Source organism: Triplophysa rosa, linkage group LG18, assembly GCF_024868665.1.
Source record: "Triplophysa rosa linkage group LG18, Trosa_1v2, whole genome shotgun sequence".
NCBI classification, from domain to species: Eukaryota; Metazoa; Chordata; class Actinopteri; order Cypriniformes; family Nemacheilidae; genus Triplophysa; species Triplophysa rosa.
Window position 1 is genome coordinate 10098904 of NC_079907.1, and position 17011 is coordinate 10115914.

Here is a 17011-nt window from a genome sequence, read left to right on the forward strand (position 1 = left end):
TTTAGTGGTAGGACAACTCTTAACTGGACAATTTTTACTGCCGCTGCTACCTAAGCAGCTCTCTATCGGCTGAAGTCACACTTGTAATTTTGGTGTGTGGGTAGGCACACAAGCCCCACCCATCACCTGCTTTCAGAGGTGGGACCAAGTCATTGTATTGCAAGTCACAAGTAAGTCTCAAGTCTTTGCCCTCAAGTCCCGAGTCAAGTCCCAAGTCAAGACAGACAAGTCCCGAGTCAAGTCCCAAGTCAAGACCGACAAGTCTCAAGTCAAGTCCCAAGTCCTACAGTTTGAGTTTCGAGTCCTTTCGAGTCCCTTTAAAGGGAACCCGGTGTATAGAGAGATGTATGGCTTAATGCGTTGTAATAGCCTTACACTACTAGCATTTGTCGTTAGAAACACATCAAATATTTTCAGTTCTTAAAAAAAAAACTAAATGTAATACTCATTTTAACCTAAGGAGGCCGCCATGTTCTTTTTCGATGACGTAAACTGGTTGCAAGCACAGCTAGGCAGCCAAACTAAACACCGACACACTAATCAGTTCTTCAGTAAATATAAGGTTCTGTAGGATAATATATATATATATATATATATGTGTGTGTAACAATGTTCACAGCAAGGAAGGAGGAGGGAACCGGCGAACGTTGAACAACAAAACTTTAATAAAATAAACAAACAACAAAACGAAAGTAAAATGCCGGCAGCTCCCTCACGGTCGACTGCCGGTCACACATAATAAAACATAACGTAAAGTCCAGGCCTGGTTCTCTCTCGTCCTTTACTGTTGTCGCTCCTCCTTTTATATAATGCTAAAAGAAGAAAGAAAGAAAATAAAGACGCTATTTGGTGTATTTTCCTACATTTTAATATTGTTTGTCAGAAACAACACAAACATGCATATTAATAACCAAAATCATTTCGAATTTATCATATACACGATGTTTTAGCCATTATACAATGCATTTTATCCAGATTTTGACTTTTTGATGTTGATTTATCAACATCAGTAGCCTAACGTTATTGTCTTCTCTCCCTCGGTCATTAGCTGACGGGGGCTAATATTCACGTGTGCTCTAATACAGAATAAATAACCAAACCGCAAGCATTATTATTGTGTTTATCAGTATATTCTCATAATGTATAAAGTATACGATTATGGTGGATGCTGATGTCTTAAATAGTCTTAAATGTCTCAAAGGCGGTAGTTTAAATCTATGATTTAATGCACGCTCACCTTGAACAGACGTCTAATACTGAACGCGTTCTTTTATGGCTGGCAGGCTGGCTTGTGTCAAGAGGACATACCGCCACCTACTGTCCCTGTGTGTTTATATATCTGATCTTATGTTTTACGTGTCATATTTTACTGTTATATATGGAAAAAGTGTGTGCTTCGCTGTTGCGAAAGAGAACAGGTTTAGGTCGCAACCATTTGACATCACGGATTCTGACGCAAAAAAATGGCGGCCTCCTAGTAAAATATTTTTTAAAAGTTTATGAATACTGTGACAGTTACACTGTTTTTTTTATTTCACAATTATAAAGTCAATGCCATTGTTCATATATTAAGCCATACATCGCTCTATACCCAGGGATCCTTTTAACGTGTTTGCAATGTAACGTTAACAGTGAGTTTACAGTCTCATTGATTTAACTATGCAGCAAGCAAAGTTACTTAGCCGATAAGCTAACGTTAGCGTCATTCAAAACTTACCGTTCTTTGTGCAACTTCAAATGTCGAACGAAGTTAGAAGTTGTTGCGTCTCCATCTGTAATCTTCGACCCGCATGTTTTGCATATTGCAATTCGTTTTTTGTTGACCACCTCGTAGTTTTTATACCCGAACGAAACTATCTTTGGTATCATTTTTGCCAACTGGCGCGTTGTTTGACAGTTATTCTTCATTGGTTGTCCTGCAATTTGATTGGATGGATGCTGTCGGATCAAAACAACGTGGATCTAAATTGATTGGATATTGTGCCGACAGCACACACACGCACACACGCACACACACACGCACACACACGCACACACACACGCACGCGCACACACACACACACACACACACACACACACACACACACACACACACGAGTCAAGTCATGTGACTCGAGTCCACACCTCTGCCTGCTTTACAGCATAAGTCACATTTTACTCATAGCCTGGGTGAAGTTAACCAACAGCTAACTATAAGACGAAACAATCTAGTTCAACGCAAGGCTCCAAACCATCACCATGGCAGAGCCAGCAAAAAAAACAAAGAGGAAAAGAAAGAGAGTGATCGGACACAAGCCCAAACACAAATCAATATCTGACGGCCTTACACTCGGTGGCGCGAGCTGCAAGAGGCAACTGGTTGCAAAACAGATGGAGACCTAGCCTTCATGCTACTGGATTTGAAAGTCTTATATGTCAATTTTACTTTTACCTTACTGTCCTGTACTTTTGAGCTTATTAGTTATTAGGCTGTGCTCAGGTTGTTTATTGGCGCACTAACGTTACTGGTTCACAATTTATAACCGTAAGGTAGACCAGAGATAATGTAATGTTGTCGTTACGAATTTAGGCCCGGTTTCACAGACAAGGCTTAGCCTAAGCCAGGACTATGCCTTAGTTAATTTAGGCTATTTAAGTAACTTTTATTTAAATGCCGTAGAAAAAAATATTACTGATGTTCATCTTGTAACAAAACAAAACAATGACACTGACATATTTTAAGATATGTCAGGGCAAGTTATTTTCAGTTAAGACAGCTCAAAATTCATTTTAGTCTTGTCTTAAGCCTTGTTCGTGAAACCGGGGCTTAGTGTTATGCTTGTAAACTATGACTACCAAACCACAATAAATGTTTTATGGTCAAAAGTGTCTGATTCATTAATTCATGCACGTAGACTAATGTTATCGGTATCTATAGTTACTATGCTAGGCACTATTCCCATAGCGAGTTGAGTGTAAATTAGGGATTGCACCTATTACTTAACGTTACTAACGTTAGCTGCTATGTAGTTAGCACGCTATGAGCTAACGGCTAACAACCAGCTGCTACTTCAGAATCTAGTTTGAGCTATTAGTATAGCCCAGTAGTATAACCCACAGGAGCCAAAAAAGTGCTTTAGTACATGCACAGTTTATGAAGTGACATGATGTAACAGCGGTTTCTGCTTAGTCAACGAATTCAGGTGTATTGCGCTGCCCACGGGGAAGCTTATACAGCAACAGTATTTACGACACTGATAACAGACAATTGCGCTTATCACCCACATGGGGGAACCATAAGCAAAAGTTGTTTTTGTGTTGCCTAGTGGTGCTTTAAATCAGAATTTTGTACCAAGCAGTAAACAATGTCACAAATTAGCTTATTGAATGTTTTATATTCAGAATATTCATTTATTTCTAGGGATGTAACGGTATCAACATTTCACGATACGATAATACCTCAGTGTGGACACTACGGTACGGTATTTAATTTTGTGCAGGGAAAAAACAAAACAAATGAAGACTTGGAAAAATTTGGCATAAGTGTTTATTAAACAATGACTGAACAAAGATCACATTTAGTATTTTTAGATTAGGTCATTTTAAAGTGCAAAGAACAGTAAAGTCAGTAAGAAACAGGATTTAACATAATAACATAAAAATTTTGAGAACATGAAACATGAAAAAATTAACATGAAAAAAGTTTGAGTTGTTTGTCAACTTTTAACAACTCACAACCAGTCAGGTACTCACCCCATTCACTGCTTCACTCACACACTCACCTCATTCACTGCTTCACTCACTGCTATTTTTTTTGCTCCTCGTATCTTCATGAAACTTTTCGGGGTGATGATGTAACAATGGCTCTTCATATTAGTCGTATTCCCCAAATTGTACTTCACCGCTGTCTGGCAGTGTCTGCATATTGTTTTTTGTCTGTCCGTCACCTTTTCTCCTTTCTCGTTTCTTGTCACAGGAAAACCGAAATGCTTCCACACATCAGATTTATAATTCGCTTTAGCTTCAACAATTTGTAAATCCGTTTCTATGCCACTAGCGGCATCCGCCATTTTCGCTCAACTTGATCTGTAGCGGGCGGCAGCAGAGCGCAGAGGATGATGATGGGAATTGTAGTTCCCGCTTCCCTCAACTCGCTCCATTCGGCTGAAAAAACTACACTTTGCCTGGAAGATCTATCATCATGCGACCCCGATAATATCGAAAAAAATGCTATCTCGATACTTCGATATTTACAATACCGTTACATCCCTATTTATTATGTAATAACAATTCCCCAAAAATGCTTGCGGACTAGTAAAATGCATAATTCTAATAAGTTGCTTTGGCTAAAACGCATATGAAAATAAATATCTAACTCGAATATACTACTCATAGGTTAACAATGAGGAAGAACAGCATCTCTCTGCCCTACAGAACAGCTCTCCTGAAATAAGAAACACAAGGAGAACCACAAGGTGCCCACATACAGCCAAATGTAGAGCAGCAGTCCATCAATCAATGCTGATTTGTCGCATCTGAATAATGTACAACACACCAGTGCTGTGGTGCATTAGATCACATTACTTGCAAAGAGAACAGTTTCCTTGCCTTTCTTTTTCCCAGACACATAATAAGTACCACCATACTAACTGTATACACCCCCACAGAATGTAGAAAGACACATACGTGCACATATACAGTGTTAAAACAAACCAGCAGAAGACTTTACCTTAAAAGTAGCTAAATACACATACACAGTGATGCTATGGGTCAAACAAATTACCTCAAATGTATATTATGAGGAAGAAGCGTGGGACAATAAAAAATAGGAGAGAAACAGAGAGAAAGAGAAGAAAATGAGGTTAAAACCCACAGATAAGCTGAGGGACATAATCAGCTTTTCTTATGCAACAGCCCGCCGCTCAACCTCATCCACACCCACAGCTCAAGAGCCTTGCTGTCCTACTGTCCCGCCCCATATGAAAGAGAAATCGCAAATGGGATCTCTTTAATATCTCAATTCATTTTCCTAGACAATGAGACAACACAAATGGCAAATGAAGACTTTCGCTTTAGTCTAGTGATCTTGCATTTCAGACTTTTAAGACTTAAAGGGATAGTTCACTCAAAAATGAACATTCATTCATCATTTACTCACCCTCATGTCATTTAAAAAATGTATGACTTTCTTTTTTCTCCCGAACCCAAAAGAAGATATTTCGAAGAATGTCAGTAACGAACAACACTGGACCCCATTGACTTATGGACACAAAACCATGTGAGACATTTCTCAAAATATCTTCTTTTGTGTTCCACAGAGGAAACAGTCTCGAAGGTTTTAATTGATATGAGGGTGAATAGATAATATCAGAATTTTTATTTTTGGTTGAATTATCCCACTTATGCTAATATGGCGAACGTGCGGTCAGGCTATCAAGTACAACACAAACAAAACAAGCTCTTGCTCTGGTTACTGTCCTCCAGTTCCTGAACGAGAACCCGTCATTGGCCTTAGTCTCTCGCTCGCCCTTTCTCTATTTCTAATCACCGCTGTGCAAACAGATACCCAAAAGCCACAGAGAGCACAAGAACACGCGTCTCCATGGAAAAATCAGCTCAACCCTTTGGCAGGAACATGAATGCTCGGCAATGCTCATCAGTCTAAAAACAGGTTGATGTTTTACATCGGTGACAAATGAGTTTAATGCAAACATGAAGTCTGGTGATGCTGTGGAGGTGAAGGTCTACTCATTGTATCTTGCATTCTGTTTACGCATTTGGCAGATATTTTCATGCAAATCAATTCACGATGAAATTAAATATACACATTTCATCTATATCTACATATTGTCGAACCTGAAACCTTGGCATTGTTAGCTCTACCAGTTGAGCTGCATGCCACCCTGCAAGGAAATAAGAAGGCAGCCTGTGTAACATTGTACATTCAGCATTAACGCTACGTGTGGAGGTGGTTATCATTTATGGATCCATGTCCCAGTGACTAAATATAAAAGCACAGTAAGGCATCAATCTCTATCTCAAACAGAGCTGCCTGTTTTTTAAAAATAGAAGGGTGTGCACAACAAAAATGAAAAGGGGTGAGGCCGTGTTAAAGTGGTATATTTTATTAAGCTGTTAGGCCTATTAGAACTGATGATTTGATCAAGGAATGGAGATGAGACTTCTCTGTAAGGATGGGTGGAGAAAGAGAGAAATACATGGCATATAAATACTGTGATTGAAGACAGTCTCCTGGAAAGATTTTAAAGTTAAAAAATTGCTCTTTCATAACTCAGGAAACATAATGAAAAAAGTCTGTTTTTGAGCAAATACATTTAAATAAATAAGTGTTGAATCCTCATTCAAAACCTGTATATGACTCTTTCTTCTGTGGAACACAAAAGAAGATAGTTTGAGAAATGTGTCGGTAGTTTTGTGTCCTTGCAATCGAAGCAGCAGCAGCGTAGCAGATCTATTCCGCCAAGACCGAATACATTTATATGTCATGTACACTACCATGCTAAACCCTCCGAGAGTTGTCATGACAGAACTATTATTTTTAACAGAAGCCAGGCATACAAGTTTGGAATAACAAAAGGCAATGATGTCAATGATGAAAAAAATCATTTTCATTTCATTTTGAGTAAACTATCCCTTCAAGAATCAATTTAGTCTCAGATGTTTCTTTTTAAATACTTCAGGACAAAATAAAAACGGACACAAATGAAACAATTGTTAACATTCAATCAAAAAATTAAGCTGTTAAACAAATACTGATAGCAAAAAAAGTGGGGATAATATAGCTTTCACAGAAATTTCTGAGAAATGCTTATATATTGAAATCTCTGACTTTGTGCTCAGATTTGCAAAAACATCACATTCTGTAATCAATTTAATATATTTCTGAGATCTCTTAAACTCTGCAGGAGACATTTTGAGACATTTGGTCTTTTCTTGAGAAGAATCTGAGAATATCTCCAATGAATCTCACTGTAGTTTAAGAGTAAACACTGACATATGAAAGACAACTCATCTGTGATTGAAAAATCATTTGGGAAACGAAAAGTAGGTCTAAGAAGGTTTAAACACATGTGCCACTGATGTCTAAATTAATCTCTCTGTGATGATTAAACATGACACACGAACACTTTTTCTCTCGCTCAATCTTCCTTTCCACCTCTCCTTTCCCTCAATTACGCTCTCTACTCCTTGATGCTCCCAACCATCTATTTCTTATTCTCTAAAAGACGTTCTGAGCTCAGCAACGGTCCTCCTACAATCCATCTGTCAACAGCGGAGTCTCAGCATGGCGGCTGGGCTGCAAACACGGCTCCCATTCACACTCCCATCACACACAGACGCGGCCATACGAGACCGTTCGAGGAGCAAACTGCACTCGCAAAAACACTGAGCAAAACCTTCAGAGCTCCATGAATTACTAATAAGACACCACACCGGAGCTCATTGTGCATTATTCATGATACAGACTAATAATGAGAACCTTTGAAGGTCTGATTGGAATTCAGTTTGAATAAACACTCAGTCCGAAGAGGGATTCGCAGCTTTAATTTAGTAAATAGCACAACAAAAGGCCAGACAAAACGAAAACAGACGTCTGTAGATGAAAAGTGGACACAGAAATAGCCCGATGGACTACGGGCCTTTGTGTGGCAAACATCACGGGGTGTGAATTACTTAGATTTAATCTCAGCATGAGATGAGCGCGCACACATACACAGATGGTTGTGCTGCGCTGGGCTGTGTGTGAACATGCAGAGTGTGAACAGGGTGTTGAGAGCTTCCGAGTTTTTTGGTGGCCCCTGAAGAGATTCTGGACCAAGCGAGGGTCAATCAGGATCTTGTCCCAAAGGGGGTCTACAGCATCCTTGCCATGAATCTGTTACCCTATCTCCATCTGCTATACCTCCATCTTTCTGTTTCCCTACCTTGTTCCTCTAGATCAGTGGTCACCAACCCTGCTCCTGGAGATCCACCGTCCTGAAGATTTCAGCTCTAACCCCAATCAAACACACCTGAACTATCTAATCAAGGTGTTCAGGTTTGCTTGATAATTACAGACAGGTGTGCTGAAGCAGGGTTGGAGCTGCAGTCTGCAGGACGGTTGATCTCCAGGAACAGGGTTGGTGACCACTGCTCTAGATCAATGTTTCTTGACCATGGACACACAGCCAACTAGGGGACCCCAAGATGACTTAAAATCATTTTAAATAAGACAAAACAAGAATTAAAATAACCTCAAACATCTAAAAATGTTAAATGTTTACCACATACCCCTTTTTTTTGTTGTTAGGCCAAGCTCTATAAAGTTCTATTGGGGTAAAATTGGGAATAGGAGTAGCCTTCAAATATTGTTATGGACAATAAGGGTCTTTGAAGTAAAAAAAGGTTGAGATTCAGTAAATCATGCTCACTTCATCTTTATCCAATCAAAAGATCCACTACTTTAAAACGCATTAGAACTGTCTACTTTTGCACATGTAGTGAATGAGTTTGTGTATTATGCTGTGGAGATGAGAGCGTGTATCTAGGTCATACAGATAGCAGTGCGGATCTGGCATATTTGCTGGAGTACCTCATATGTCACCTGCATTGTTCCCTTTCACTGTAAGCATGCTCAATGTGCCCCAGGCAAGAACTCAACGCGGCATGTGAAAGCGATATAACCGGTGGTTGAATCCACAAAGCTGCAAAGCACACATACAAATATATACAAGAGGAACAGTTGAGGACACACACTACTAAATGTAATAATAATAATAATAATAATAATAAAGGATGAAATGTAATAGACAAATTAAATTAGTGCTGCTGGGTGGCTTTATCCCTTCCCCTCCCATCCTTAGATTTGAGCTGATAATGGCTTTGTTGTGCACTTACCATAATGCGGTAAAATTAAATAATTCTATATAAATTATTTTAAAGACTTTTCCAACCTTAAGCAAATTATGAAGAATCTCATGACATTCAACACAGCTATGCAGTAGGTTGATGTGGGTTCCTTAATCAACAGTTTGCCATGACGGTTTGACGTTTTAGCCACAATCTGACTTAAGGCCAATTTTTACTTCTGTGTCAGACCTACGCAGTGCCGCGTACCCTATGCCGTAGCCTGACGCGCATCTCTTCAAACATGTAACAAAACTGTTTACTTGCCACTATCAGTGCTAAATGCTTCTCCATCAATGTACACAACAAGCTGCTTCTTCTTCGGCTGTTGTCTTGGTTACACAAGCAACATGCCCGGTGAAGTTGGGTGAAGTGGGTCCTGATGATGTCAATGTCCAGTATCAATGAAGTGCCAACACCAACATTTAAGAGGAAACAACAGAAAAAGAGCTACTGGGCCTAACCCTGCAAAATAGTGAGCGCGATCGATAACTGTAATGTAAGCTGTAATACAGTGGGAAGACATTAAGGAAACTGCAGGCCTTTAAAGCTCAATATCTGTGGCTAAAGCAACACTCAGAGTGAAATGGGGTTTAAGCATTTGGACTGATCTTGCAAAGCTGGTTTGTAATGCACTGGACATAATGTCAGGACCATAAATGTCAAAGAAAAATGTACAAGGACGGTTCTGAATGCAAACCGGAGGGAAAGGAAACCGAGGAATGAGAAGGAAGCAAAAGGACTGCTGGAGGAGGGCAATACGAGGGAAGATTGACCCAGGAAAAAAGACAAACCGAGCGACCAGCTGAGAAAAGTTCCCATGCCACAGGCCATCCTTCCACCACTGTTTACCAAAGCCTCATTATCTGTCATGCCCCTTATAGATGACCTGACGGTAAAAGGCTAGTAATAGAAGAGAGAGAGAGATATCCCTATAGATAAGAGCCACTTTCTCTGGGGATAATGGGAGTGTTGCTAACTTGAGCTAAGGGTGTTGTGGATGATCTCTGTGGGGTCAGACATTCCATAAAGAAGCTGATGGAAGGCTCGTAAATTATTCAGTCCGTTCCTGCCTCACAAAACAAAGACAGGAGGCCGTGTCTCAGTAGTGTCTGAGACACATCCACAAAGACTAGCAACCGGCTCCAATTACCTCTTCCACTAAATGCTACAAGGATGACAAACATGTTGTTTGAACCTGGTATCAGCTCGGGGTGAAGCGAGGTAGGGAACTTCTTCGCAAAAACAAAGCAAACTCAGTCTCAGTTAAGATGTGCGTGCCCAACAGTGGTGCAATTTCTGAAAATTCTGTTGCATTGTACGGGGAACCACAACATGTGGTTTTCAAAAGATTACAGGGCAGAAACCCAAAAGAGAAGTGGTAAGCAACAAACATGTCTTCTTTACAGAAATCACTCTAACCAAAGTCTTAAAGGCCTGGTTGTGTTTTCCCCCTCTGAACACTATTGCAACAGTGGTGCTACTGTTTCTCAAAGGTTATATTTGTGTTTGTTAAATAAGAGGCAGTTATCTAAATTAGAAAGCATGCTCTCCTTGTTTTGGGGAGAATAAGGCTTCACCTGTGTGGGTAAGAGTGTGAGTGTCTTTACACATGTAGCTTATTGGATCTCTAGCCATTTCTTAAACCATGCAGGTTTCTCCCCAGACTAAATGGTGTGCCTAGAATCAACCATCTTCCTAAGAATAACTTTTATATAGTTGCTTTTTTAGACCCGGAACTGTTCATTCATTCAAGACACTAGATGCTTTGAGAAGTCTCTTCAATCTTAAAGATGATTAATTCACAACTGTAGTATATCACTGCTAATGTTCCAATAACAGTGACTGTAACATCACATTACCAGAAACCTTCACCCTCTATGGTCATCAAGCTCTTGCTAAAAAGCTCCAGTATTAATTTGCGTAAATGAGACATGGCAGATGATGATGCTTGTAGTTCTCCGCCTCTCTGGGAAATTAGACATGCAAGAGCGTCTATGTCTGAATCGTTGTTAGCAAGCGCATCTGTGGTTATTAAGTCTGGAAAAATGCTCGGCTGCAATTAGGTTGCATGTATTTGCCATTATTAACATATCTCCGCTGTTTTGTTCAGCTGTCTTCTTCATGATAGTGAATGCAATACAACTCGTCTACCTCAAATCAATGTTATACAGACTTTTGAATTGGGTTGTACAATATTGAAAAAATTTGATGTGGTAACTTGCTGCGTGATGCAATATACAATACAAAAATGCTTTAAGTTTGTAAAATCAATCAACAATCATGTGCACATCTTGCACATGCACTCATGAAATTTGAACACATTTTGTGTTTGCAAACATTGAGATATGCTCATTTGAGATGTTTTGATCATTTCAATATCTTGTGCTGTTGTGCATCCTTATTGATGAACTATTTTCAGAACCAAGACATCCATTCTTAAGATCTTAGCACCTCTCACAAGCACTTCTGCATCTTGAGGCTCAGTTTTAAAGAAAGTATTTAGTTTGATCACATTTATAAAAGATAGATACAACTCTAGGATTATTTCCGAAAACATACGACATCTGTGGGTGTTCGGGTAGAGGAACTAGATCACGAACACACAATACATTATAGCATTAACCCTGCATAACTGTTATGATTCAGTATAAGTTTGTGTTGTTTACATCATGCATGTATGCGCCGATTGCCAACAAAACACAGACATATGACTTAGTTTCACTTACCGCGTGCGGTTCATGTCCGACATCTTTTAGCGCTGGGACTGCTCCATCTATCAGTTTCAAATGATCTTCAAATCCAGAGTTATATCCACATCAATTTATATAACATCCATCACTGAAATGCCGTGAACAAACAAATACACCTCAACTTCTCTCACTATCACAAGAGTAACCATCTGCAGCTGCACCTTCACAGCACAGCCAATCTTAATGGTAGGCGGGTCTTCCTATCGCTCGTCGGTTGATGTGTGGGCAGGCTATTTCTTTGGCCTTGCCATGGGTGTGCTTTTCTGGGAGAATTGCCCAATAAAGGACTAAGAAAAGTTGTTAAGTAACGGTTTTTCATGTTCGAAAAAAACTTTCCGAAACCTATACGAACCTTGGGGGAGTGTATCGAGCACAGAAATACTACGTAATACGTCCAACTCGTTTTTGGACAAGTTGACCATGTTAAGCATGAGAAGCCAGCACGTTTAACATTGTAAAGCAACGTTAAATCCCCCCTTTAACACCCCTATAAAACACAGCTATAGACTTTGGACATTTAAAGTAGGAATTGTAGCATTTTAGGTCAAAACGCTAGGCAGCTACTCTCACCTGTCACCTTCAGACCAACTGTGATAGTTTAGCATTTTTACGTAAGCACATTTTCCATTTACAGTACCACAAAAGTACAAATGTAGTGTGTGTGGAGTGGTGAGAGAGAGAGGCTCAGGGTGTGCACTGTGTTATGACTAGACAGGTTGGTAAACTCAAGTGAAAGGGGAATGCAGAGATTAAATAGATTTCCTTCTCACTCTCTGGCCTGACAAATTTACAGCGTGAGCTGCCAGTGACATGAGAGGAAGATTGACCAATTCAGCATCATAATCAATATATTCTGACCTCTGCCTTGGTGCCTAACAACCAAACATGCAATACTCTCTCCACTGCAGATTTGTGCTGGACTAAGATTATATAACAACAAACCATAATCCCATCATTTGAATGCCAAGTGTTCCATCTCTTACCAGTTTATTTTCATGACATTAAAACTCATTGCCCCCATTGTCTACAGTAAAAATAAATCACAACATCATCTGTATGTGTGTTATACATCCTAAACACCCTATTTTTTTCTATTTGTCATGTTTACTATTAATTTTAGACATGTACAAAAAGAGACATTATTAGATTAAATAGATTACGTAACAATAACACTAACTGATTAGGGCAGTAACTGAGAATCACATGTCCTTATATGTGTATTGATTCCTATTTCTCTAAAGAGGTCACTGTAGGTCACACCTGAATCTGAATTGACAATTATTTAAAAAATGAAACATAAAATGATCATAAAAATGAATTATGGCTAGATTTACAACAAGTTGAAACGTATACAAATACTAAACTCGGTGGCAAACTGGTTCTACAGCTTGCATAATGAAACATTGATTATTTCCTTCTGCTACATTTGCTACAGTGCTACATTTTATAGAGGGAATTTGAAAACAGCTTCACTTGACAGACGAGGTTAATGTTGTTCTAGATACAACAACAGCAGCAGCAGAATATGTTTTGTGGAGAAATGGGAAAAACCCCAGGGCGTGAGAACCCATGAGGAAGACAGATGAAGGCTGGGAAACAAGAGGCTTTGCTGGGGAGAAATTCAAACCAACCAGCCCCCACGGCCTGCACAATTGATTATCCCAGTGTTTCTCAAACCTGCCTGTCTCTCTTATCAACAACATCTGATTTCACTTATAATCTAATAGGTATATGACTGCTCACATGAATAGGCTGTGTAATATTAGTTAAGATTCCCAAAGCAGTGGGCCCAGACTTGAAACACAGTAACCAGAAAAACAATAAAATCATGAGATATTGTAATAGAAGCTTTACTGATATCTGTGGGTCTTTTCTGGTAACATTTGTGGGATGTTCCTCTATCTGGCATTTAGGAACCAACAGAACACCTTTCAGCAACTTGTACATCACTTGTTGAAAGCATTAAATCATATTGGAATATAAGGCCCAACACACACTACAAAGGAATTTTGTAATGGTTTTAATGGTAAACAGCCCCTGGTTCGTAATTTGCAATGGAAACCATTTAAATGTGCATAGCTTTTTTTCAGGAGGTAAATAAAACAATGATTTCTAGGATAAACTTTTGTCAACATACCCAATCTTCAAAGTGTCTACTTCCATTCTGCAGCAGGTCTTCAAACTGAATTATGCAGTTGGCCACAAAGTCATCGTAGCCAATTGGCGCATCATGAAAGACCGACAGTTCAATTTTCTTCCCGTCGTAAACCTCAGTTACGAACTCGTCGTTCCACGCTGGGCTATTAGTCTTTTGCTTGGTTGATGTTTGGCCAACACGGGAATCGTCCACGTTAAGGGCGATATACGTGTCCAGTAAGAAGGTCTGGGTCTTTGGTCCGACTGCGTGCCGGAGTGACCATGGGGTGGGCTTCAGGTCCAGAGCCTCACAAACCTTGATCTTTAATACTCCATTAAAAACCACCATGATGACGCTCAAGTGCAATGCAAATGACTTATATTTGCGAGATCAAACGGGTTTGAATGCAGATTTCAATTCAGGGAGCCGTTACGTCCGTAGATATCATCACGCCATCAATATGCATACATGCACGTATAGACGGATGCTGATGACTTAATCCCCCGACCACTAGACGAGATGAAATTTGGACTTGCAATGGGGGAAACCAACGAATCTTTCATTGGAGCAAACGATCAAATAGCATACAAAAATAGAGATATGCAAAAACAGAGGTTGATCCTGTTTGTTTACCACCCGTCTTTCCTTGTGATGGGAACCATACGTAAACAAACGGACTCCCAACGTCTGGAATAGCGCTCGGTTGAAGAGGAAACAATGCGCGATTGAGTCCAAAATGCAAAATATGAGCAATAACACAGAGGAAAATATCCCAAATGTGATGGTCCTCAGAGGGGCTCGTCTTGTACTTGTCTTCGTTTTCCAACGGGCGCTGAGTGGGAGAGGCGTTTGGGAATCCTCGTTCTCAGTCTGCCGACGAAGACTGTTGCCATCCACTCGCTGATATATTGCGCTGCTTCGTTTCTTTGTTAGTTTGTAAAAGACACTCCAACAGCTTTAAGCCTCTCGTTCATGTAGTGGTTTGCGGTACACTGGTTTCCTGCAGGCTTCCTCCCTGTTCGCGCTCTCTCTCTCCCTCCTGCTCCCGAGCGCCAGTTCAGGAAATGCGCAAAACACGTCAGATGATTTAAGCCGAGCCGCGTCCACTCTACACCGGATGGGGGAGCGTGTGCGTACAGACAGAAGAGGAGCGAGAGACAGCATCGTAAACTGTAGAGAGAAAGGGGACAGAAATACACCAGAGGGTTTTGTTTTAGTGCATGTGTTGGGTATGGGAATATATTTTATTAATGTCAAATCAACGTTGTCTATGAGGTCCAGGGTTTAAATAATGTAAAGTGCCAAGTGCATCAGTGTGCATCTCTCTCGCGCTCTCTCTCTCTCTCTCTCTCTCTCTCTCTCTCTCTTCGCCAAGCGTTACATGCTACTCGACACGGGCTCATTCCAACCCTTCAAACTGAATACTTCTCCCAGGCAAAAAATACCAGACTTTGCCCGAGTGTACTCTTTTGTTGTCTCATTATTGTTCCACAAAATATTTTTTTTGTTTAAAGTCTGAGAACGATTAAACAGCGTGACTGGGAGAAAAGTGAGTGGCTTCCTTCTTAAATCGAGATTTTTGCTTACCTATATTTTCGTTAAAAGCACGAGGCCACAATGGTATTCAATAAATAAGCTTCTAAACAGTTCCGACGGTTGTTTGAAACAGAAAGTTGTATCCTTCTGTTATTTGGTGAACCCTAGTGGTTGAAAATATTGCTACACAGGAAGCATTGCTTTACTTTTTGTTAACCAGCCCAACAGGGTGAGATGCATGTTGATAGCTGCAAGGGAGCTATAAACAAAAAACAAACAAAATCAATATAAAGATAATACTTGAAATGTGCACATACAGTCATAGCACAGATATCAAACAGTAGTGATTATATTCACTTTTAAGACCTGCAATGAGAGCGTTATTCCAATTGGTGGCACTGTTTGCTCAGCGTCAGAACCTCTGTCATATTTCTAAATCGGATTTTACCAATTCTCTCCAAATCTCTCTCTCTTTTTAGATATGATAGTCATATGACGATCAAAGCAGCCCATTTAAATGAATTAAAAGAGATTATAAAAGAGAGCAGATGTGATCAAGGTGGTGCCGGGGAAGTCAAGTAGGCTAAGTGTACAGCGAGCTGTCATAAATTAACGTAGAAATGAACAGTTCAATACATTTAAGAGCCCTCCACTTCAATTTCTGATGGATAAACTGGCCCAAGCTAACGAGTCAAATCCTTACACCTGGGTTGTTTCGCCCCATCACAGTTCTGCAGTACCTTTATGGTGTCTTGTGTTTAAATTTGGGTTGGGGGCTAAGACTCCAAAAAGGGAATCATGTAGATCAGATAGACAAATGTATAGAGAAATGGACGGCACTCTGTCACGTGTGATTTCCATGAACTGAGAGCTTGATGTCTGCGAAAATTATTGTCGTTTTTGAGGCTGGACATCTGTGGATAGTAGGCTATATGAACTTTTTATTGTGTCAAGTTCTGCATGCATTAATATTTTAAAAGGCAAGAAAAATAACGGCATACAGGTTTGAAATGCTTTCTTTGCATGGATGTATCCAGACCACGTTTTTAATTTTGCCACAACAAAGCATTTATCAGATACCTGAAATGATAACTGAGAAAATGAGTTAAATATGTGCATTGAGTTCAATGAAAGCTAAAAAACTAGTCTTTATTTCTCGTCTCAGAAATTTAGGCATTCTGCAGCTTGAGGTTTTCTGTCAGAGTACTCAAATGTTCGAAAAAAAGATGGAGAAGCTTGTTTGAATTATATATTCTACCATAATCATACCCATGCCAACCATCATGCTGATTAGTAAACCCATGAACGGTACAAAACTACACTGCAGTGTTCCTCATTGTTCTTCCTTGGGTTTGGTAACATGTACTCATCACTTCATATTTAAGAAAACTGAAACTAATTTTCGTGTTGTTGTGCAATCAGGAGTGGTGGTCCTAAAAAAGAATGTTTGATCAAAAGGAATGTTTTGAAAACATGATTAACAAAATCTGTCATGTTAAGTTAGGGTTTGTTTACAGAAGATACATTTGCTCTGAAAGTTGACGTTCTATATAGAATAGCAGTTTTTTAAAAAGGTTAAATGATCTTGCTCCTTAGCTCTCAGGCTGAACATTATTAGAACCTCAGCCGGGATTAGTTCCTCTCTGCTTAAGGTGCACAAAGGTGTATTGATTTGGGTAATTCCCACTCTTGCTCTTAG

The 17011-nt window shown here is 39.7% G+C and overlaps 1 protein-coding gene across 3 annotated transcripts in view; it reads right to left on the reverse strand.

The window, feature by feature from the left end:
• prkcea (protein kinase C, epsilon a) overlaps positions 1 to 14885 on the reverse strand; it is a 62959-nt gene extending 48074 nt beyond the window's left edge. For 2 of the 3 annotated variants that reach the window (XM_057357888.1, XM_057357887.1), the window contains exon 1: positions 13777 to 14885. In XM_057357888.1, coding sequence (XP_057213871.1) covers positions 13777 to 14124 — 348 coding nt within the window. In that variant the 5' untranslated portion in view covers positions 14125 to 14885. The remainder of the gene's footprint in view (positions 1 to 13776) is intronic. The other variant, XM_057357885.1, reaches the window with a different exon arrangement.
• Positions 14886 to 17011: the final 2126 nt, after the last annotated feature.